At 40.0% G+C, this 22301-nt stretch overlaps 1 protein-coding gene and 1 pseudogene across 1 annotated transcript; both read left to right on the forward strand.

The window, feature by feature from the left end:
* Positions 1-812: 812 nt before the first annotated feature.
* LOC119064570 (olfactory receptor 2A12-like) lies at positions 813-6858 on the forward strand (annotated as a pseudogene).
* Positions 6859-12193: 5335 nt separating this feature from the next.
* Positions 12194-22301, forward strand: LOC119064571 (olfactory receptor 13-like). The gene is made up of 3 exons (XM_037166354.2): positions 12194-12219; positions 14597-15508; positions 22220-22301. Exons 2-3 carry the CDS (start codon positions 14601-14603, stop codon positions 22299-22301), a joined length of 990 nt encoding a protein of 329 aa, XP_037022249.2. The 5' UTR covers positions 12194-12219; positions 14597-14600.

The raw sequence follows: 22301 nt of genomic DNA on the forward strand, positions 1-22301 counted from the left end.
GTTTATGTTGAAGTCTTTACTTGTTCCTTTGATTGCCTGTGTTATATCTGGACTCACAATCTTGCCTATTATATTATATTCCTATAAAGACTATTGAGGTTTTGTGCATGTTCCCTGAATAGGCACTTTCTTTGGGACCTCATCACTCCCAGTGACTTAATGTGTTTTGTATGCTCCTAGACTTCAATTAATATCTCATGACAGGCCTCTTCTCAAACTGCAGTGTTCAAGATCAGTGTTTAATATTTCGGGTCAGTATGAACATCAGTGGCCACTGAATCGAAACTCACGATAGCAAACTCCAGGTCCTTGAAGTCTCTTAAAGAGCCTTAAACATAAGGAAATGGGCTTTAATGTCTATAAGTTTCCAAATAAAAATAGTACTTTTCAGAAAATGATTTTTTTGAAGACAAAGATGATTCACTCCCTTGGCAGGAACCAGTCCTTCAAGCTGCTTGCCTTAACAAGTTCCATAGAGGCCACACACACCACATCATGAAGTTTAAAGCATTCTCCTTGTGGGTACGGAGGTGGGCTCCACTCGAGATCAGCTGCTCAGAATCCAGATACTCGGGGACTGTGGGATTGTGCTGTGACACCTCCTGTAACATCTGACTTGTCTACCTGTTACATTTTCATGCCAGGAATCTGCTGAGTAGGACCACCCTGACATTTCTCCTGAGTTCTCACTTCTCTACTAGTTCCACACACACAGTCACTCCCACACTCACATGCACTCACACCCTCAGATAACAAAGCTGGAGTTGAGAACAGAAGGGCAGGTTCATTCTGCTCAGTAGGGAAGACATGGAATGGTGGGAAGAGACCTTGTGATTTGTTCCCTGGACTCCAGAGGTACGTGTCTGGGGAATGGGTGGGCTATAGGAGGTCAGAGTGTGAAGCCCTCTCATGGAGAAGCCTCCTGAGCTCCCCTGAGTCCTGTCCTCATGGTGTGGACAGAAAGAACATCTGTCACTCATCACTCTGGGGACCCACGTGAAGCAGTAGGTGCTTTAGCTCCAAGTTCTTTTCCTCCTGGGCATTCCTGTCCAACTTGAGGAAAACACTGAACTGTATCCTCCTACATAGAAATCGTAGTGTGTAAACTGGTTAATGACTAACGGAAGAGCAGGACAAATGATTGATACTAGTCCTCGGGGTGAGAATGAAGACAAAGTCATGTTTGTGAAGACCATTTTCATTGTAGTATCCTGGCAGGGGTGGGGTGGTGCTCAGAGTAGCATCTGACATGCCACCTGTCAAAGCCTAGGTATCTCACTCCTCTTAGTTAAAACCCTTCCCTGGTCACACTTGTGGGGAGGGCCTGGTTCCACTACCTGTCCCTATCTCATGGTAGCAACCTGAAAGGGGCATAAAAGCCACATAATAGCCCTGGCTGGTGTAGCTCAGTGGATTGAGCGTGGGCTGTGAACCAGAGGGTTGAAGGTCCGATTCCCAATTAGGGCACATGTCTGTGTTGTGGACCAAGTCCCCAGTGAGGGCCATGTTAGAGGCAGTCACACATTGATGTTTCTCCCTCTCTCTCTCAAAATAAATTTAAAAAAGAAAAAAAAACTTTAAAGCAAACAAACAAAAGTATCTAATACTCTTTCCTCCTTTTGTAGTGAAAGGTGAAGTTACAGCTGTTACACAATTTCTCCTTCATGTCTTCCTATGTGAGAACCATCTGCTTTTACCACCTCCTTGAAAAAGCCTTCTTTTATTTCCTTCCCAGTACAGAGGTGCTAACACGTGGCAACAAGAATATTTTATAGGAATTTGATAAAACTCCCGTTATATTTTTTATGTGTCAGTGAAGCTGGTAGAGTCGCCTGATTCGCTTTTCCTGGTTTGGTATTTCAGGCTTCCTGTCCATGGATGGCTGTCCTGATCCCAGGGAGACCCATTGTCAGATCCTAGAATGGGATTATGTGGCTGCCATTGCTACTCATCAGAGTTTAGGAGAAGCGTTCGCTGGTGTAAGTACTGTAAAACTCTTCTTCTAGGAAAACAGCTTTGCTGCTTCACTTTTGTACCTTGCATACTAATCCATGAAAACATGTGTTCTATACAAGATTCTAAATGTAAATGCATTCTTACTCTCTTTACTTTTGAAGTCACTTTGAGAAATGGTGTTAAAAACTAATGATGCTGAAGTGAAAATGTGTTGTTCTTAACTTTTAAAACTATTGAAACAGATGATAGAGGAGCCAGCCTGTGTGTACAAGGTTGTCATGAGACAGTCTATTCTGTTTGGATCTGTTTGAGAGATGCTGCTACTCTGTGTCCCCTAGGTTGTATCCTGGAAGGTGTGTTTATCCTTCATATTTAGAATGAAAGCCCCCCTGAAATTCATCTGGGGCCTCATGTGTGGTGGCCAGGTTGGAGTGTTCTCCATGGGCAGCCGATGGACTGGGCAGTCTGCACAGAAATCACTGGCACTGCCTTTGTGTGTCTGAACTTCCGAGTCACCCCAGCTGCTGCATTGCTGTATTGGTTTATCTTTGCCCCAGTTCCCCAGTGATTTATTTATGTTGGTTTTGTGATAAATGTTACTAGTCTGTAGTTTAACTCCTCTTCCTTTATTCCTTCTTCCCAAGGTCTTTTGGTAATCCTTGAGTTTTTGCATTTTCCTATGTGATATTTAGAAAAAGATGAATTTCGACATGATTATACAACTGGTAGGATTCTGACTTGAATTTCATTGAGTGTATATAGGCTAGTTTGGGGAGATTTTGAATCTTTATGAATTTCCAAATTCATTGTCATATATACATTTTTAATTCTGCACATTCACTTTGAATTCAGAGTTTTTATAAATTTGCTTATGAATTTCAGTAGTTCACTTGGAGTAGCTTTTACTATATAGGCAATTGTGTTTTGTGAATAATGACATTTTATATTCTCCATTTCAATTCCTTTGCCCTTTACTTCTTGTTTTTGTCTTCTTGCTGACTAGTTATTGAGTTAACATTCAATAGATATTGTGTTCGTGGAATACATTTTCTGACTCAGAGAAAAGGCTTTTAATATTTCACCTTTAAATACAATGTTTCTGAAGGTTCGAGAGACACTCTTTCTCAGACTAAAAGAGTCAATTTATAGTTAAAAGTCTTTGGGGCTAGATCCTGAATTTTCTTTTTGTGAGATTGTTCTTTTTATTATTATTATCGTGTTATAGCTCCCATATGCCTAAAATGCTTTGAAGTGATATCAATTATGCTAGTACCACGTTTTTTATGACTAGACATGTTTTTTCATAATTTTATCTTATCTTTTGGGTGTGTGTGAAAGAGAGAGAGAGTGAGAACGAGGGAGAGAGGATGAAAGAAGGGGAATTTAGGTATTTTAGGGGTCCTTTTTGTAAAGACTTTGTACCTTGCCTTTTTCTCCTATTGTAATTATCTCTGTGTTTTATTACATTATTGTGGTAATCAACATACATAGATTTATTAATACCAGCTGTATTGTGTTCTCTATTGGAAAATTTAGTTGCCTCTTTATTTCTCCTTTTTTTTTTTTTGCTTTCTACCTGCTTTTGGCTTAATCATGCATTTAGTGTCTTTCACTTGTCATGTACTTTTGAAAACAGTATTTTCTATGTCTATTTCAATGAGGTATATTAAGTGTTAATATCCCAATTGAGGAATTATTCTAACAAATTTAAAGTCACTTGGGGTTCCAGTTCTGATCAAGAATCTTAGCAGTCTTTACTGATCAAACGTCTCTTCCTCTGTTTACTTATTAATTCCAAAAGGTTTAATTTCATCCTTTTAAAATACCACAGTAATTACTTTAAGTGAATAGGTAGAAAGTTTGGCGAGATAGTTTTTAAATTATGTTTCTTTGTTGTTTTCATGTATTGCTTTACCTGTGGGTTCATTGGAGTTTATATTGAGGAATACATTTTATTTGTTCATGGACAAGCTGTAGGTCCTTATATCTCCATATTGGCATATTTAATAATGCCTCGCTTTGCTCTCATACACTCAGAGTATTCTTGACAGTATCAAACTGTAAAACAGCAGCTTATCCCTTTTGGAACACTGAAGGTAGTAGCTGATTTCTTTCAGACCCTTTCCTATTGACAGAAGTCACCGTCAGCTGCATGGTTGTTCCTGTAAATGTAATTGTATTTTACTTTTGGTAACTTTTAATTTTCCTCTTAATCCTGTGAATTATAGATTGTGTAAAATAGTTGAACACAGACTGCTTAAGAGGCAAATTAAATTGCAGCTTTTCTGAAATACCCTAACACTGATGAAACACTAAAGGGATTCCTAAGGGATCAAACCAAGCAATGGACATAGACAGAATTCCCTTTAAAATCTTAGAAAGCAAAAATGAAGTTATTTAAAAATGTTTTGTAAGCTAGGCAGATGAAACAAATGTCAGCCAGGTGTCAGTCATAAATAAGTGTGCAATTAGAATATAGTTTGAAAATGTCTAGCACAGGGTGAAGACACTAAAAGGGAAATCAATCTGAAAGGGTAATTAAAAAGAGACATAAGATAGGTTCATTGCCTGCACCACTGTTTGAATAGGCATTCTAGCAGGTGTGGACACAGTGAAATGTAGGGAATGGAAGACAGACGATAGTCAAAGAGATCATTGTTAAGAAATTCCATTCATTGAGAATTTATTTTTTATTTGTGGTATTCACCCTCAGAGTACATTTTTATTTATGAAGGACACAGGGATGAGGACTGGGGGCAGGAAATGGGAGGGAGGTCGGGAGCACGGGGCTGGGGGGGCTGCGATGGGAGAAGTAGACAAAAAACTGTACTTGAAAAATAACTAAATAAAATTAAAAAAATAATAAAGATATATGCCATCTTTAGTTATAAAAAGTTTTGAGTATACATTTATCTTTATTGCACTCATTAAGCAGAAAGATTTTTTTGCAAATTAAGGACTTTATTCTGGTTTCAACTTAGTAATGGAATTTGGTTAAGTCTCTTCACCATGTTTCTTTACCATTCTCTTTATCTTTTGCTCTCAAAATTTTATAATATCTATGTTTAGTCTCTCAATCTAGTATTTGTGTCTCTAAACTGTACTTTCAAAAGTGTATCCTTGTGTCTGTGTGAGCCCCATCCCAGGTGCTTGGGTTTGAGGAACCGTGTTGGTCCTTTGTCTCCTAAAATTTTCCTGGACTCCACATGAGCTGAGTTCCAGGTGTGACACTCTGCTTTCATGAAGGAGCGTGCCATGTGTCTGATTCATTCGTGGTATATGGAAGAATTACCCCTTTTTAAACTCTGGCTGTGTAGTTGGGTGTTTTCATTTTATATTGTGATCTGTCACGTTCATGGGTTTCAAGTAGAGGAGAACTAAACAACTCACTTTGAGCATCAATCTTTTCTTAACACTGTGGAACACAATGAATCATGTAAGTGCTATGATAAAATTAAATGTCACTCACCTTCAATTTCTGGGAGAAAATGGAGATTCACAGAAGTTGTGGTGAGTGAGAAGGGATCTGTTTATCTCCATGAGCTTCAGCTGGTTATTGCTTACAGTACATTCCAGTGAGTATCAAATCTGCTATTTAACGGAAGCCAAAGACCCCAATTTTTATGTGACACTGGTCAATTTTTGGTATTGGGTAACATCTAAACTTTCTGAATATCTCTAAAGCCAAATCTGCAGATCAGCATCCCAGGACTGTGGGTGGGATTGAATCCATGACTTCCTGATTTGTGCTTTTGGTGTAAATTCTAAGTATATATGAGCACACAATTTTTTTCCTTTTCTACTTCTCAGCTGTGAAGTTTCTGTCCTAAGTGCAACTTTGTATCCATCAGTCAAAATAAAATGGAAAATAATCGGACATGGATCAAGAAGTTATCCTGCTGGGCTTCCAGGTTGACCCAGAACTTGAAGTTTTCCTCTTTGGGTTCTTCCTGCTATTCTACAGTGCCACCCTGCAGGGCAGTGGGGTCATCCTGGGGCTCCTGTGCCTGGCCTCCCACCTGCACACCTCCATGTACTTCTTCCTCTCAACCTCGCCATCGTTGACTTGGTGTATGCCTCAAGCATTGTTCCTAAAATGCTGGCAAATCTGGTGATGCAGAAGAAAACCATTGCCTTTGGTCCATGCATCCTTAGACTTTCCTGTATTTGTCATTTGCTTTCACACAGTGCATGTGTTAGTGGTGATGTCCTGTGATTGGTAGGTGGCCCTCTGCCACCCACTCCAGTCAGTGTCATCATGAGCTGGAGAGTGTGAATGGTCCTGGCCACCACGTCCTGGGTTTTAGCTTTCTCCCAGCTCTGGTCTACATTACTCTCATTCTGAGGGTGCCCTTTTATGGACCTCAGAAAATCAACCACTTCTGTGAAATCCTGTCAGTGTTCAAATTGGCCTGTGCTGACACTAGGCTCAATGAACTTGTCCTCTTTGCGGTCTCCATGTTTGTTTTAGTGGGGCCCCTATGCTTGGTGCTGGTGTCCTCCACGTGCACCCCCTTCACCATCCTGAGGATCCAGTCTGGAGATGGCTCCAGGAAGGTCTTCTCCACTTGCTCCTCCCACCTGGGCATGGTTGGCTCTGTTTTGGCAGTGCCATCCTCATGTGCATGGCCCTCAAACATCACGCCATCCTGAGGAGCAGCAGGAGATCCTTTTCCTGTTCTGACACTTTTCAACCCTAAGGTGAACTCGCTCATCTGCAGCCTGAGGAAGGCAGATATCAAGAGTGCCCTTAGAAGAGAGAGCACTGTGGGGGGAGAGTCATTTCTAATTGCAGTGACATTTGAATCCCCACCCTATGTGCTCAGCTACCCCCTGAATCCAGAGATGCTCAGAGGGACCTCAGAGGGAAGGCCTGTGGCTCACAGTGCTGCCTGTGAGTAGCTAGCAAGTTTGTTTCAAGGTGAGGATTCAGCAAAACTCTTTGTCCATCCCATCTAAACTTTCCTGTTAGTGTTTTCAAGCAATTCTTGTGTGTGTCTCTTAACGAACTCTCAGTATGAGTGAAGTGGACGTTGTTCTTCATTGATAAACTTGAGACCCCAGCATCTGGTATCCATTTTACAACTTTTCTTAACCAATTTGGGACATTTGGACTCTTAATTTTTATTTTTAATCTTCACAAAAGGACATCTGTATTGAGTACTTAGTTAGAGGGGATGGGAGAGAGAGAAGCAGAGAAACATAAATGTGAAAAATATGTGTGCCAATAGAGGCCAAACCTGCAAACTAGGAATATGGGCCCTGAACAGGATTCAAACCCATAAACTTTCAGTTTATGGAAAAACCCTTCAACCTACTGAGCCAGACCAGCCAGGGCAGATTATTGATTTTAGTGGCTTCCAATTGCTTATGTTGTGTAGGTAGGGAGCTCTAAAGCAGACTGGGAGGCTGGAACAGGGAAAGGACCTTGCTCCTTCCTGTCTGCCTGCCTCTCTTGTCAGCCTTGCCCAACAGCTCTTGGCAGTGGCAGCAGAGGCACCTCCCCAGCCTTAGTTACTCAGCGTCCCAGAGCCAGGCTCATCATTCCTTGGTGTGGCCACAGTGCCACCGTGGAGCCCCTTCTCTTCACAGTGTTAAGTTTGAACCTGACTCCTCTGCCTTCTGGATTCTAATCACCCAGCCTCTGCTCTATGCCCATGAACACAGGGATGGCAGCTTCACACACTTGTGCTTGTTCATCCAAGAGCTCTGTGTTTATTGTAGTTCCCCACTATCCTTGTAACCATTGTGTTGTGTGAAAGTCTGTCTACTCTTGTACCACACCAGCATGGTTTCTGTTCCCTGATTTATCCCATCTGATTAAAAGAGAAGTGAGAAAACACTCTGAAATGAAGACACTTACACAAATAATGCAAACAAAAACATCTGAGCAGGAATGAGAGTGGAAGAACAAAAAACTAGTATAAAATATTTCTAAAGTTACCTGGTGCTTTTCATAATGATCCTGTTATTGTGCTAAATGCATCTGTATTACTTGTACCCTGAGTGAAAATACCCCCAAAATTCCGAATTTTGGTCTCCAATACAGGGCAAAACATCCGAGGTAAAATTAACGGGGAGCCAGGCCAGACAATGCGCAATAGCCTTTGTTTATAAAGCTGTCAGAGGAAAGAAGCATAAAAGCCAAGGAAAGGATGCTACCCAGAAAACCCAAGTGCTAAGAGGTCTAAATGTCTCAATATTTACATTAAGTAAAAATAGATTTGATCGTCTTATTTTCACATTGATTTTTTAAACCCATAAAATTCAGCTATATAGTTGATAAGAGAAACGAAGTCACAATTGCAAAGGCAGTCTGGGGCAATGGCCATGAAGAACATATCCTCTGTAAATATGTAAGTAGTTGTTGCAACAAAAGAATAAGAGGCAGGTATTTGTATTTATATTTATCTAAGGCAAAACGAATTGGTATAATGAGAGATACAAGATAATAATAAAGGTAATAGCCTACAAAGAAGATGTAACAGTCATTAATATTTATAGCTGTAAGAACATAGTCACAATATAGAACTAGGAAAAATCACCAGAGAAGTCTATTGAAAAGATTTGTAAATCTTACTTTATAGTGTGGAATTGAGTAAAATGCCTTCAGAAACAAATTGAGAATATGGAAAAAATTGGATATCCAAACTCTGAATAACAAGATTAACAACCTTGCTGTAAAAAATGTATAAAGAATCCTATGCCTGAGAAATAGAGAATATGTTATGTGGAAATTAATATAAAAATAGCAAAATTGACTATATACAAAATGATAAAATTCCTCAGATTTGTCAAAGAATCAGTACCCCAAGGATTCATTACTTTACACCACAGTGATTATAAATAAAAAATAAACAATAAAGATAATAAAAAAATTGGAAACCTAAAAATGCACTTCTACATAATTTGTATTTTCCTGATGGTGTTAATGGTGAAAATTCTGAGTATCAGTCTTGAGATGTGTAGCCAAAGTGGTGAATAAAAAGCAAGTTTAGGGGACTACCGCCAAGATGGAGGCGTAGGTGGAAGCACTGTGCCTCCTCCCACAACCAAGTTTAAAAACAACAAATTTTTAGCCACAAAAATGCAGCCAAACCACATAAAATTAAACTTCACGGAAGTCTGACAACAATGAACCCTTCTGCCAAACTGGTAAGAGGTTCAGAGCCAGCAGCAGAGCAGGGTTGGGCAGGAAAGATCCACCAGACTGGCCTGGGCACACATCCCAGGCATGCCAGCAGCTGTAGGTGGATCCCAGGTGTGAAGAAGCGGGCGGACCCACTGAGGGCGCAGGGCGGTGGACTCACTGAGGGCTGACCTTATACACACATTGGCATGTGGATAAACCAGTGAAGGAGTGAGTGGTGAGACAGACCTTGCAGGCCCCAGTGGCAGGAAGTGCCAGAGGGAACTGCTGTAGTCCCTCTCTGACCCTGCCCCCACATATAGCATCACAAACCAGCGACCTGGGTGGCCCTGTCCTGGTAAACAGCGAAGGCTTCGCTCCTCATACCTAACAGGCACGAACAGATCAAAACATGGCTCAAGAACATCTCAGAGCCCCAGAGCCGATAAATCTAAGCCATGAAGAAATAGCCAAACTTTCAGAATCACAGTTCAAAACACTGGTGATCAGGATGCTCACAGAACTGGTTGGTTTTAGTCACAAATTAGAGGAACATATGAAGGCTAAAATAATTGAAATTAATGGAAATGCACAGGAAACCAATAGTAATGGAAAGGAATCTGGGACTGAAATCAAAGGAGTGGACCAGAAAGAGGAAAAAAAATGACCAAACAAAAGAATGTAGAAACAAGAATTCAAAAAAATGAGGAGAGGCTTAGGAACCTCCAGGACATCTTTCAGCATTCCAACATCAGAATTATAAGGGTGTCAGAAGGGGAAGAGGAACAGCCATGAGTGGAAAACTTATTTGAACAAATAATAAAGGAGAATTTCCCCAATCTGGCAAAGGAAATAGACTTCCAGGAAATCCAGGAAGCTCAGAGAGTCCCAAAGAAGTTGGACTCAAGAAGGAACACACCAAGGCACATTATCATTACATAAGCCAAGATTGAAATGAAGGAGAGAATCCTAGAAGCAGCAAGAGCTAAGGGAACAGTCCCCTACAAAGGAGTTCCCATCAGACTGTCAGCAGATTTCTCAAAAGAGACCTTACAGGCAAGAAGGGGCTGGAAAGAAGTATTCCAAGTCATGAAATCCAAAACCTACAACCAAGATTGCTCTATCCAGCAAAGCTTTCATTTAGAATAGAAGAGCAGATAAAGTGCTTCTCAGATAAGATCAAATTCAAGGAGTTTCATCATCACCAAGCCCTTATTATATGAAATGTTAAAGGGGCTTACCTAAGAAAAAGAAGATAAAAAAGATGAACAGTGAAAGGACAGCAAACTCACAGTTGTTAAGAACCACACCCAAAACAAAAGCAAACTAAGAGGATAGCTAGATCAGGAGCATAACCATAGAAGTGAAGATCGCATGTTCTCCCCTGTTAGCAACAGGGGAATGGGAGAAGGAGAAGGTACAGAAAATAAGTAGCATAGATGGTAGGTAGAAAATAGATAGGGGGAGGGCAAAAATAGTGGGGAAGATATAGCATCTAAAGAACTTGAGACAAGTGGTCATAAACTAAAGTAGGGGAGTGGTGGGGGAGGGGGTGTGCAGGGTGGAGGGGAATGAAGGGGGGAATAGAACAACTGTAATGTCATAATCAATAAAATATATTTAAAAAAAATAAAAAGCAAGTTTAGAGTCCAAATTATATTTATGAACAACTCAAGATAAACTTAAGAGGTAAAGTATTTAACTCGGCGATACCATGATCAAGAAGAAAAATACAGATATGATATAATTTATATAAGAGCAAATGTTATTGCCAAAAAATAAAAAATTATGAAGATCATTAAAATATAAACCTAGGTGTTTTTACAAATGCCAGTAAAATAGATTGAACTGAAGACAAAAAAAGGGGAATGGTATGTATGAAATAATGTCAGGAACAAAAATTTATATGACCAAAAAGTAGAGATTTTGAAATGAAACTATCAGTATGAGGGCACCGTATCTCTGCAGTATGTGAGGGTAGTGTCTGGACTCCCATTACCGATGAGCCTCTCACTGGACAGGTTTAAGGGTGGAAAGCCCATCTCAGACCTACTGCAGGTGATGCTCTGGCAGGTGAAATAGTCCCTCTATTGTTTCCTTATAGGTTGGCGTGTACACTGAAATAACTTTGGGAAATGATCAGTTCTACCACCTTTATAATCCAGTGTAAGGATAGAGGTAGATAAGAAAAGAAAAATGTAAATCACCAAGGCACCACCAAATTGTCTCAGTTGCATTGGCTAGAACTCAAAAAGGGGGTCAGTTTCTCTTTCAGGAAGGAGAGGAAACTGTAGTAGTCAGAGTCCGAGGGGAAACCTGTCTCTTTCCCCCTTGACTCAGAGTCTCTGGAGGTGATAAGATAGAGATTGTTTCCTGGTGAGAGTTTTCTTCCCTTTTGGCACTGCAGTTAAATTCTACCAAACAGGATTTAACAAGTCCCTTTGGGATGCCTTCTATTCCTGCTCCCTTCTGCAGGTCCTGCTACCTGGTCTCTGGTTTCTGGTCTTACTTTATGAATTGTGTTCCTTGTGGTGACTTGATGAAAAAATACAGAGGATACATGTTCTGGTCTGGTGTGAGATAAAACTCAGCCTAGGCTAGAGGATGGGAAAAACCTATGGGCCCCAGCTGCCCTGTGTACCACGTACTCTATCTGGAGGGTTAGTAGATGGGGAAATTGAGTTCTTGAGCCATAATGAATGCAAGGTGTGGTGTGGTCATTGTAGTGTGTGAAGGAGTCCCAGAAAGCATTCTAGAGCTTCTAAATGGATGAACATGGACCCCACAGTGAGTGAAAAAACCATCATAGCCAGTGTCTTGTCACAGGTGTCCCTGTGGAGAACACCAGAGATAAGTCCCTGGAGAGCCCCTTTCCCCTGGAAGGGAGCTGATGGCAGTGTCCCTGGTGGGTCTCTGTCCCTCCCTACACCAAACACTCAGAAGTATATTGAGAGGTGGTGGAGTGGAGCAGAGAATCAATCATCTCTTCTTGTTCGGCACCTCTTCTCCTACGAGGTCTTTATGAGACAGCAATTTCAACACTAACTCACAGATACTTTTCTCTATATTAGTGTGTTTTTGCTTAACCCGACTCACATTCAGTTGGTCTTTTTGTGTGTAGCTCTAAGTCTGTGGTAAGTTTCATATGTTGTCCAGTCTTAGTTCACTATTCAAATTCATACAGGCTGTGATGAAAAATCTCAGTGCAGATAGGAATAGTTATTGTCTGTCAGTGCCAGGTGCTGCTGTTTATAGACTTAGCTAATGGGATAATTTCAGTCACCAGATAATTTAGAATCATTTACATTGATACATTGAGTATAAAATTCCTTGTTTAAATTACAAGACACATTAGCTGTTTGAGGGAGTTTCTTAAAAGTATTTCCATTGTCCCATGAAACTCATTCATGTTTTTATGACATAATGGATCACGAAAGGAGTTTGTTACAGGAGAGTGTCTTGAAAGTTGTATTTTTGGAAGTGAACTTTCACTTGGTGAGTTATTTGAATATGAGAATGATCATCTTTTGACTCCTTTTAACAGACCTGTCACTCCAAGAAGGTTCTGTATACCAGCAGGTAGGAGTTGTCTTCTCTGCCCTCAGCCAAGACGTGTGGAGGAACATGGAATGTGTTCAGTAAATGTCTGTGGGTCTTTGTTTTTTGTTTTAGCTACTTCAGCAGAGAGGAGGAAGATGAGATGACAGTGAGTTTTCCTTCTGCTTTAAATTATTGTGTCCTTCATCATAGGATATTTTAGAAATAGCATTGCTGTGTTCTTTCTCCCCAAATGTGGCAACAGACTGAAATGAAAATGGCTAACAGTTTTCTATACATTCACAGCCAGTGAATCCTACAGTTGGAAGAGACCTCAGCATTTTTCTTGCTGGCCTTCTCCCATAACATGGGAATTCAAATCCTGAGTTAAAGCACACACTGACATAAAGCTTGGTCCTACTAAACCAACCAGCTTTCTTCAGGATGGCGATTCTATCTGTTATAACGTTATTTCTTGGACTAAGATAAAATCATCTGCCAGTGTTTCTGCTTTGAATTCTGATTCTTCCTTTGAAGCATGGTGAAACCTTCACACTTTTGCTTCTAACACCTTGCAAATACTAACTTATGAGGAAATTCGAATGGAAAATTGATATGGAACCAAAATCATGAGTTTTTGTGAAATTCTTATTTTAGTGAAATTCAGATGGATGCTGGACTGAAGAAGGATATGGAGTCAGACAGACAAGGAAACAGAAGCAGTGGTTTAATAGTTACAAGTGAAACCTTGGAATTGCCACCCTGGGAGAAATACTTCTTCTAAAGATTAATAAACCACGGAAAGTAAAGATTTGTGATGAATAATGTTTTCATGTTAGGGTTCAGCTATCAAATATGTGAAAGGTTGTAATGGTATGAGTATATAGTTAGAACTTTAGCTCTTTCCTTGGATATTGATCAGTAGTTTGAAGTCCCAGGCCAAGATCCATCAGGAAACCATTTAACCAGCATTTTACTAGTGAAGTAGGGTAGAAAATAATACAAAAAGTAGCAACTAGTATTGCACATAATAAAGAATCAAGTGCATATGTGTGTATGTGTGTGTATAAATTCTCTACAAACATAGACATAGAATATAAATATATAGAGATAAGGATATAATAAGGATTATATTCAAATAATATGTACCTATATGCACATGATAGTCACATGATACAGACATATGGCAATAAGGATTCAAGTGCACATGTGTCCATGTATGCATGCGTGTTACTATATACATAACATACATTTATCCACACATACAGGAAAGGAATATAAATATTTATGTAGGGATAAATGTATGATTGGTAATATCAGACCATGAATGAGCTAGATCAGAACAAAGGTCTATAGGTACAAAAGTCAAAGACAAAATTCTCTCCCTTAAACCTAGCCAAAGAGTGGTGGCAGTCTGCCTGCCATGCTCTCAACTTAATTCAAGATGATGCTGCCAGTAAAAATACGTGGCTGACCAGTAAGTCATCAAATGAAGGCACAAATCTGGGATATCCCTGATAGGAGGATCTCCCACACCCTCCTGGTTTTCCTTCCCACCCTTGTGTGTGGGTACAGACGCAGGCCCACAGTCCCATCTCCATGGTGTCTGTGTCTGCACTGGGGGTCGGGACTCCTCCCAGGTAAACCACTGAAGGAGTCCTGCTTACTGAGGAAAGTGTCCACTGTTAGTGAGGCAGTAGGTGTGTTAATGTGTTTTGAACTGTGTTGGAAGTTTGGAAATTAAGATTTACTGAACATAATAATACAACTCTAGAATTTAATTGATCAGGATAAAAAAAGTTTTTTCTGTGCAATTTGCAGTGCATAGGATTCACTTAGGAACTGACAAACAGGACAGAAGTGTCACTGATGATGTTTTCTGAGAGGAGAAACAATGCCACACACGTGTAGCATGTTAAACATGTCCCTTAGGCATTCAGACCTGGTGAGCTAGCTCCCTTGTCTCTTTCCCAGGAAAATGGGGGGCAACCAGACTTCTGTCACAGAGTTCCTCCTCATGGGATTCCCCCTCAGCCCAAGGATGCGGATGCTCCTGTTTTGGCTCTTCACTGTGTTCTATGCCTTTACTCTGCTGGGCAACATGGTCATCCTGGGGCTCATCACACTGGACTCCCGACTGCACACCCCCATGTACTTCTTCCTCTCCCACCTGGCCACTGTGGACATAGCCTATGCCTGCAACACGGTGCCCCAGATGCTGGTCAACCTCCAGAGGCCAGCCCAGCCCATCTCCTTTGCTGGCTGCCTGACACAGACCTTTCTCTTCTGGATTTTTGCTCACACTGAATGTTTTCTCCTGGTGGTGATGTCCTATGACAGGTATGTGGCCATCTGCCTGCCCCTTCAGTATTCTACCATTATGAGCTGGAGAGTCTGCGTCACCCTGGTGGTTACTTGCTGGACAGTAGGAATCCTCCTGGCTGTAGTACAAATGGTGTTGCTATTACTGTTGCCCTTCTGTGGGCCCCAGAAAGTGAACCACTTTTTCTGTGAAATTCTAGCCATTCTTAAACTGGCCTGTGCAGATACACAAGTTAACAAGGTTGTGGTTGTGGTTGTGGGAATTTTGGTGCTAGTGGGACCATTATCTGCAATTGTGGTCTCCTACGGTCACATTCTACATGCTGTTCTGAAGATCCAGTCAGCAGAGGGACGCCAGAAAGCTTTCTCCACCTGTTCTTCCCACCTGTGCGTGGTGGGACTCTTTTATGGCACAGCCATGATCATGTATGTTGGACCCCAACGTGGGGACCCCCAGGAGCGGAACAAATACCTCCTCCTGTTTCACAGCCTTTTCAATCCCATGCTGAATCCCCTGATCTACAGTCTGAGGAACAGAGAAGTCAGTGCTGCTCTGAGAAGGAGGCTGAAAAGGAGAGACTTTGGTGAGAACCTCTGATAAAAGAATAACTGAGTGTAAAGAGATCAGATGAGTCACCTCACCTGATATGTGCACAGGATACAGAGATGTGCTCTAGGCCTAGAGCACCCTTTCTATCTTCTTGAACTTCTCCTGTTACTACCTTCTGAGAAAGCCCATTCTGCTCCATCCTGTGAGGATGCTGCAGAAGAAAATAAGTCCCTCTTTCTAGCTCTCTGTGTGGTTTGTGTACTTGTAATATGGTCATCAGGAATATTCTGAATAAGATGAAATAAATTTATATATTGCATAATCCGGATTTGTAGACAAAATTTTATTAAAGAAAATATGGAATGGGCAGAATATTTAAAATAAAGGAGTTGAAGTTGATTCATAGTAATTGTTTAAATATTTTAAATTTAGCATCTGTCATCATCAAAAAATGGGTGTACATTTAAAATATTTGGATGTTTTCCTCCATATGTCTATGACAGTGATGTTTTCTGAGGCATCAAGAACTTAAATTAGGAAGAGCAGGAGCCAGGACTTCAAGGGAAAGAGGATTAAGGTGTAACTCTGATGGAAGTGACAACAAGAAGAGAACCCTGAAGGATGCCAGGCTGAAACACACAGACACATTGGAACTTTCTGTGCTGCTGTGTTTCTCTGCCTTTGCAGTGTAGGTGGAGATCTGGGATGGTGAGGACAAGAGGAAGAAGGCAGAATGGATGTAGCTGAGAGTCCTTGGCAGAATTACCATTTTCTCTCATTGGTTTGGTCCGTTTTCTGCTATGGGAAATGACCAAAACTTATAAATTCTCAAAATAAGAGCAGACTGTGTAATTGCTGTGATGACTGTTTGACCAATGATACAAGACTATAAATTATCAGTAATAATTTGCTCTTTAAAGTGAATGTATGAGGTGATTTAAATAACTACTTTAGTCAAACATGGAACTCTAGTACATTTATGAAGTGATAGAACACAGTTTAAGAGGTGGTGGGAAAGCATGTATAAAGAGACTTTTTCAAAACTGTCCTCAAATTATACACTAAAGTAAAGCTGAATACTGAAAATGCACCAAAGGGAAATACTTACTTTTAAAATAGTGTTTGTGTGTGTGTGAAGAGTTTTTAAAGAGAAAAATATGAATTTTTTTTCATAAAAAGCATCGATTTTTTCAGGAGTTCTGCTATACACATAGACATTACAGCCACAACAAAAAAGGTTAAAATCAATGATTTTAAATTTAGGTAAAGCTGAGAATTTTACCAAGGTCTGCTAGTTGCTAGATGAGAAACTTAAACATTATGCTATAATTGTTTGAAATTTACATTTATTATGTGTAAAATAAGTTCATTAAGGAAATTCACAGGTTTGTTCAGAGGAAATACTATGCACAAAATGTTTAGCAGAATCAATGTATTTTAACAAGAGATCGATAAATTGTAATTATAACATCATGGTCTAGATACATTTATCATTTTTAAAAAACATGGAATATGACTTAAAAATAAAACAATACGGAGTGAAATTTGCTCTTATACTAGAAAAAGCAGGGATAATACAATGTGTACCCCTTGTGTGATGCAAAATGCCAAGATTTCAATTAATGTAGGAAGTAAATGACTCATAGAGTCTTTCCTAGCAATCTTTGTTCTCTAAAGAAATAATATTTAAAACTACATGGATCAATACAATTCAGAATTGCAAAAATTTATATCTGTATGTGTCTATACCCAAAATGTATATTCTTTCTTACTTTTCTTTTTTGATTCAGTAGTGTTTGTGAGATTCGTTAGTTTACTACAGGTATACTATTTCATTTACTTAATTGTTTTATAGCAGTACAATCTATAAATCTATCACAATTTATGGATGATACTTCTGGTGGTACATGTCTGGTGTCTCCAGTTCTGGCTGTAACACATAGTTCATCCATGGATGTAATTATGTACATGCTATGGTGACCATATGTGATCATTTCTGTTGAAGACATACTCAGGGAATTTCTGGGTCATGAGTGTCCTGGACTTGGATCTGCTTTGGCTTGACCATCCGATAGGCTGTTGGTATCATGATTATTACCTTTTACTCAGCATTTACACTGTTCCTCACACTCAGCTGGACATTGGTGAGACAGTGATGACCTAAATACAGCTAATCCTTAAACAAAACAGGCTGGAACTGAATAAGGTCACTTTTATGCAGATTTTTTTCATAATTACTATAAATGTATTTTGTCTTCCTCATGATTTTCTTAACATTTGTCTATTGCTTATGTTATTGTAAGAGTACAGTGTATAGTACATATAAGAAATATGAAAGGGACCCCCAAAATCTGAAATTTATTTGTAAAATATTGTGTATTTATCCTGATTGTTTTAACATTATAACCTTCAAAGTACTCTCTATATGATACAGTACGCTTATGGAGACATTTTTTTCCTCCTCAAAATTTGTAACTCATTGATTTTGATTCCTTTTAGTGCTTCTCTGCCTCTTTGTTTTCATGTCTTCCAGAGAAGGAAAATGTTTCCCTCAGAGGACTTTTTTATCTAGGGAAGGAAATAAAAGCTCACTTGGGGCAAGTTTGGGTGAATATGGAGGGTGGCTCAAAAAACAGCTGAACAGTCAGTGTGGTGTGGGCAGGTCCACTTGTAAGTCACTCATTGTGCAATGGGCAGATGTGTGGAAATAGTCTCCGAAAACAATTCAGAGCAGCTGAATGCAATCTCTCACAACCATGCCAGCTGGTACCCTGATACAGATGAGTTCCTAAAACTCTCACCTAGTGGGGGGAGCCTGTGCTACCATGGGCCAGCCCTCCAGAAGATAATTCCAGGTTTGTTTGTTGGTTTATTTATCCTTGTGGGTATTATTTGACTATGTTATGGGTGAGCATTTGGGTCAACAATAGGGTATTAGTAATTAAGATTTTAGGAAGTCACATATCTTTGAATGCATGGGGATCAATTCCCCTAGCCCTTGCATATAGGTGGGTTCTCCTAACCCCTTCATTATTCAGTGGTCATCTGTGTATGAAATTTCTACCCACATATAGGTGGGTCTAGAGTCTAATAAGAAAGCTTGGCATTACTGTAATGTATCATATACATAAATATGTTACCGGCTCACAAATCTATGTATCTTTTGTTCTAAATAGTTGAACCACATTCAGAAACTTATTTTTCTATTAACATTACTTTATATTCTTAATTAGCAGCCTTGAAGTTTTGGGAGTGGGGAAAATGAAGCTCTGTATGTGTGTCAGGACTATGTGAATTTGGAGCCATTTCTGTTGAAACAATCTCAGTCTTGCTTGCCTGTTTTATAGAGCCTCTTTCCCACGGCATGTCACCTGGGTCCATGTGTCAGCCTCTCTGTGGACTTGAGTTCCTTGGTGAGGGCAGCTGTGATCTGCTGAGATCTGGCGTCTTGGGAAGTGTCCCAGGACCTGTCTTGTCTCTGAACCTGGAGCACAGGCTGTGGGAAGTTGTTTTCTTGTGTATTGAGTCAGCGTCAGTTAGACATCCTTGGTGTGGTATCACCACCTTAATTACATCTCCTTTGGTGCTGTGAACCTTTGGAAAATTCGGCCCAGCCTTTCCTTTTGATCTCAGGCCTCATTGGACGACTGATGTTCTCAGATTCCAGGCTGTTTCCCTGGCACCATGGTGATTCCTTGTGTAAGTGCTCGACGTACTTCTCCAACATTTGCACTCACCACCACCACTGGGGATGTGCAGAATCATCTCAAGTTCTTTCAGAAACTATGGAGGCAGCAAGAAGCCAGGAGAGCTGCCTCAGGTGTGTCTATCTAGACAACTTAGTTCTGCAGCACTTTTCTCTCCACTCCCTGGGCTTTGATGTTTTCTGCACTTGACCTGCACATTGGTCTCCACCCAGAGGCACTAATGGGAGATGCAGAGAAATACTTGTAAGCTTTTCAGGTTCATTCTTGTCAGACCTAACAAACCCATCTCTGTCCTTTCAGACTACAGTGGGAAAGACAGCATGTACATGCATCTGACCACCTACCTTTCTTACCTGTCTTCCTTTTCCTTTGTACTTCATTGGGACCACAGAAACAGAATTTTTGCCCTTTTATGTTGCAGACAGTGCCATTACATCCCAGTCTGGGTTCTCTCAAAATAAAAGCCTTTATAAAAGCTCATGTACCAACATTTATTATAAATGAGGAAAAGGGGGAGTGACAAAAAGTAGGGAAAGCAAGTTGAAGGGTGACTTACTGAGGCTGCCCACTGTGTGCTGTTAGAAACAGCGAACTGTTCTGTGTCACTGGATTCCCTTATGAGAGGACTTAAGCATCATGCACCTTTAGGTAGGTACTACCAGGAAGAGTAAATAAAGTGAAGAACTTAAGCCCTGGCTGGTGTGGCGCAGTTCTGAGTCATCCCCAAAGGGAAAAGTCAATGGTTCAAATCCCAGTCAGATTAGGTGCCTGGGGTGTAGGTTCTGTCCCTGGTTGGTGTGTGTACAAGAGGTAACTATGGTAATTAATGTTTCTCCTTCATGTCACTGTTTCTCTCCTGCTCTTTCTCCCTCTGTTCCCCTCTCAAAATAAATGTGAAGAACTTAATAGCTTACTTTTACCTTTCATTGGTAAATAGTGTGTCTCACTCCACGGGGTGTCAGTTGTCCCACAGGACAATTGTATGTATACTATGGCCACCAAGTAATCCAGAGATATTTTCCCCAGGGGAGAAAGGAAACCTTGTGTCAGGAAGCAAGGGGCATGTGAAGTGACATGAGTGAGGAGGCTAAAGTGCAGTAATCAACTGGGGGCCCCAGAGACGTCTCAGAGACTAAGAGGCCTGAGGAAGTGAGGGGAAGGCGTCTGCCCTAAGGGTTCAGTCCCAGAGAAATAGGTCTTGATGCATTCATGAAACATGATGAATGTAGAGATCTTTCCTTAGAGAAAGCCTGAATCTTATGACCTTTATGGAGGGTTGGACTCAAAAAATCCATGTTAGCTGTGAGAAGAAGACATAGAGTGATTGAAGGAATCTGCTGTAAGCTGGTCATCTTTTTTAAATAGAACGTACTCAAGTATTTAGATATGACATTGAAATGACTCAATATAAACTTTGTTAATTTATCAACTTTAGAACTTTTTAGAAGAATTCATGTTCATTTTCCAAATCAGTTGCAAAACAGTTCTTTAGTCATGAGGAGGAGATCATTCAAAGGTGTGAGTATGGTGATTTGGGGCCCACAGTACTTGTAGTTATGCAGGTTTGCTCATTCACTTACTGATGCACCATGCACATTGGTCCATGTACATGAGTAGGTTTGCCTTAAAACCCAGAGAAAGTCAGTGCCAGCTCCAGCATCAGATCAGCTCTGTAAAACCACCTGGTGATGCATTCACAGTGGGGAACTGGAAGAGAGGCCTTTCTGAGAAAGAAGACTGCCAGTCCAGTCACCTGTCAGTATTTTAAGCCTCCAGATTCTAACTAGATGTCTCTGGTGAATGAAGTAGTTCAAGAACTTAGTTTCTTTCCCAAAGTGTTTTAAGAGTTTAAAGAGAAAGACCAAGCTTGATCAGAACACAAAATTTAAGTATCTTTTTAAGCATTCTCAGAACAGTTAAAATATAATTCCCCAAATTATCAGGATGATTATAATAGTAAACATTAGAATAAAAATAAGATACAATTATCTGTGATTAAAGTTGATAACTTTTAAAATTTTATTTTATTTTATTATTTTTTTATTTTAAAATTTAATCTTTATTATATTTTTTAAAATTTTATTATTTAAAAATATTTTTTCATTTAGTTTATTGGGATGAGATTGATTGATAAAATTATATAGGTTTCAGCCCTAGCTGATGTGGATAAGTGGATTGAATGCCTTCCTGACAACCAAGGGGTCACCAGTTGGATTCCCAGTCAGGGCACATGCCTGAATTGCTGGCTAGGTCCCCAGGAGGGAGTATGCAAGAGGCAACTACACATTAATGTTTCTCTCCCACCCTTCCCCTCTGTCTAAAAATAAAGAAATAAAATCTTAAAAACAAATAAAATTGTATATATGTCAGGAGCACAATTGTATAATACATCATCTGTATATTGTGGTGTGTGTTCATCACGCCAATTCAAGCCTCATTCCATTACCACTGATTCCCCCTTCACCCTCTTCTACCTCTCCCCACACCCCTCTCCCTCTGGTAATCATCATGCTGTTGTCTGTGTCCATGGCTTTGGTCTATTTATTTATTTTTGCTTAATCCCTTCAACTTTTTCAACCAGCCCCCTAACCCTCTCTCCTCTGAAAACTCTATGTTTCTTCTCTGAGTCTAGTTTCTATTTTATGGCAAAGCTTTGAGAAAATAAGTAACACCACACAGTGTTTATCTTGCCCATGACAATTTGGTACATAATAGCAGAGATGAACACTGCAAGTAATTTTTGATCCAGTAATTCCCATTGAAAGAATATATCTAAGGAAATAATTATGTGAGCAAAGATTCCTCCCTGTAGTGTTTGCTTGTAGTAGCTAAAGATTGAAAACATCCAAGATTTCCAATATTAGGAGACAGGTAAAATACATATTTACATGGAACATGCATGTTAAATAGTATCTTCTTCAACATCAGGTTTGTTGTGTATTCATTGGCTTGCAGTATATTTATAATTTGTATTAAATGAAAAAGAAAGATTACTAATGGCATATGTATAATATGCAGTTATGGAGAGGAAACTCACAGTGATGTTAAGGAAAAGGTTTTTCTACTATGTGCTTGTCTGAATTTTCAAATCCAACTATGA

This window comes from Artibeus jamaicensis, unplaced genomic scaffold (genome assembly GCF_021234435.1).
Source record: "Artibeus jamaicensis isolate MK-2021 breed Jamaican fruit bat unplaced genomic scaffold, CSHL_Jam_final contig_1044, whole genome shotgun sequence".
Classification (NCBI taxonomy): domain Eukaryota; kingdom Metazoa; phylum Chordata; class Mammalia; order Chiroptera; family Phyllostomidae; genus Artibeus; species Artibeus jamaicensis.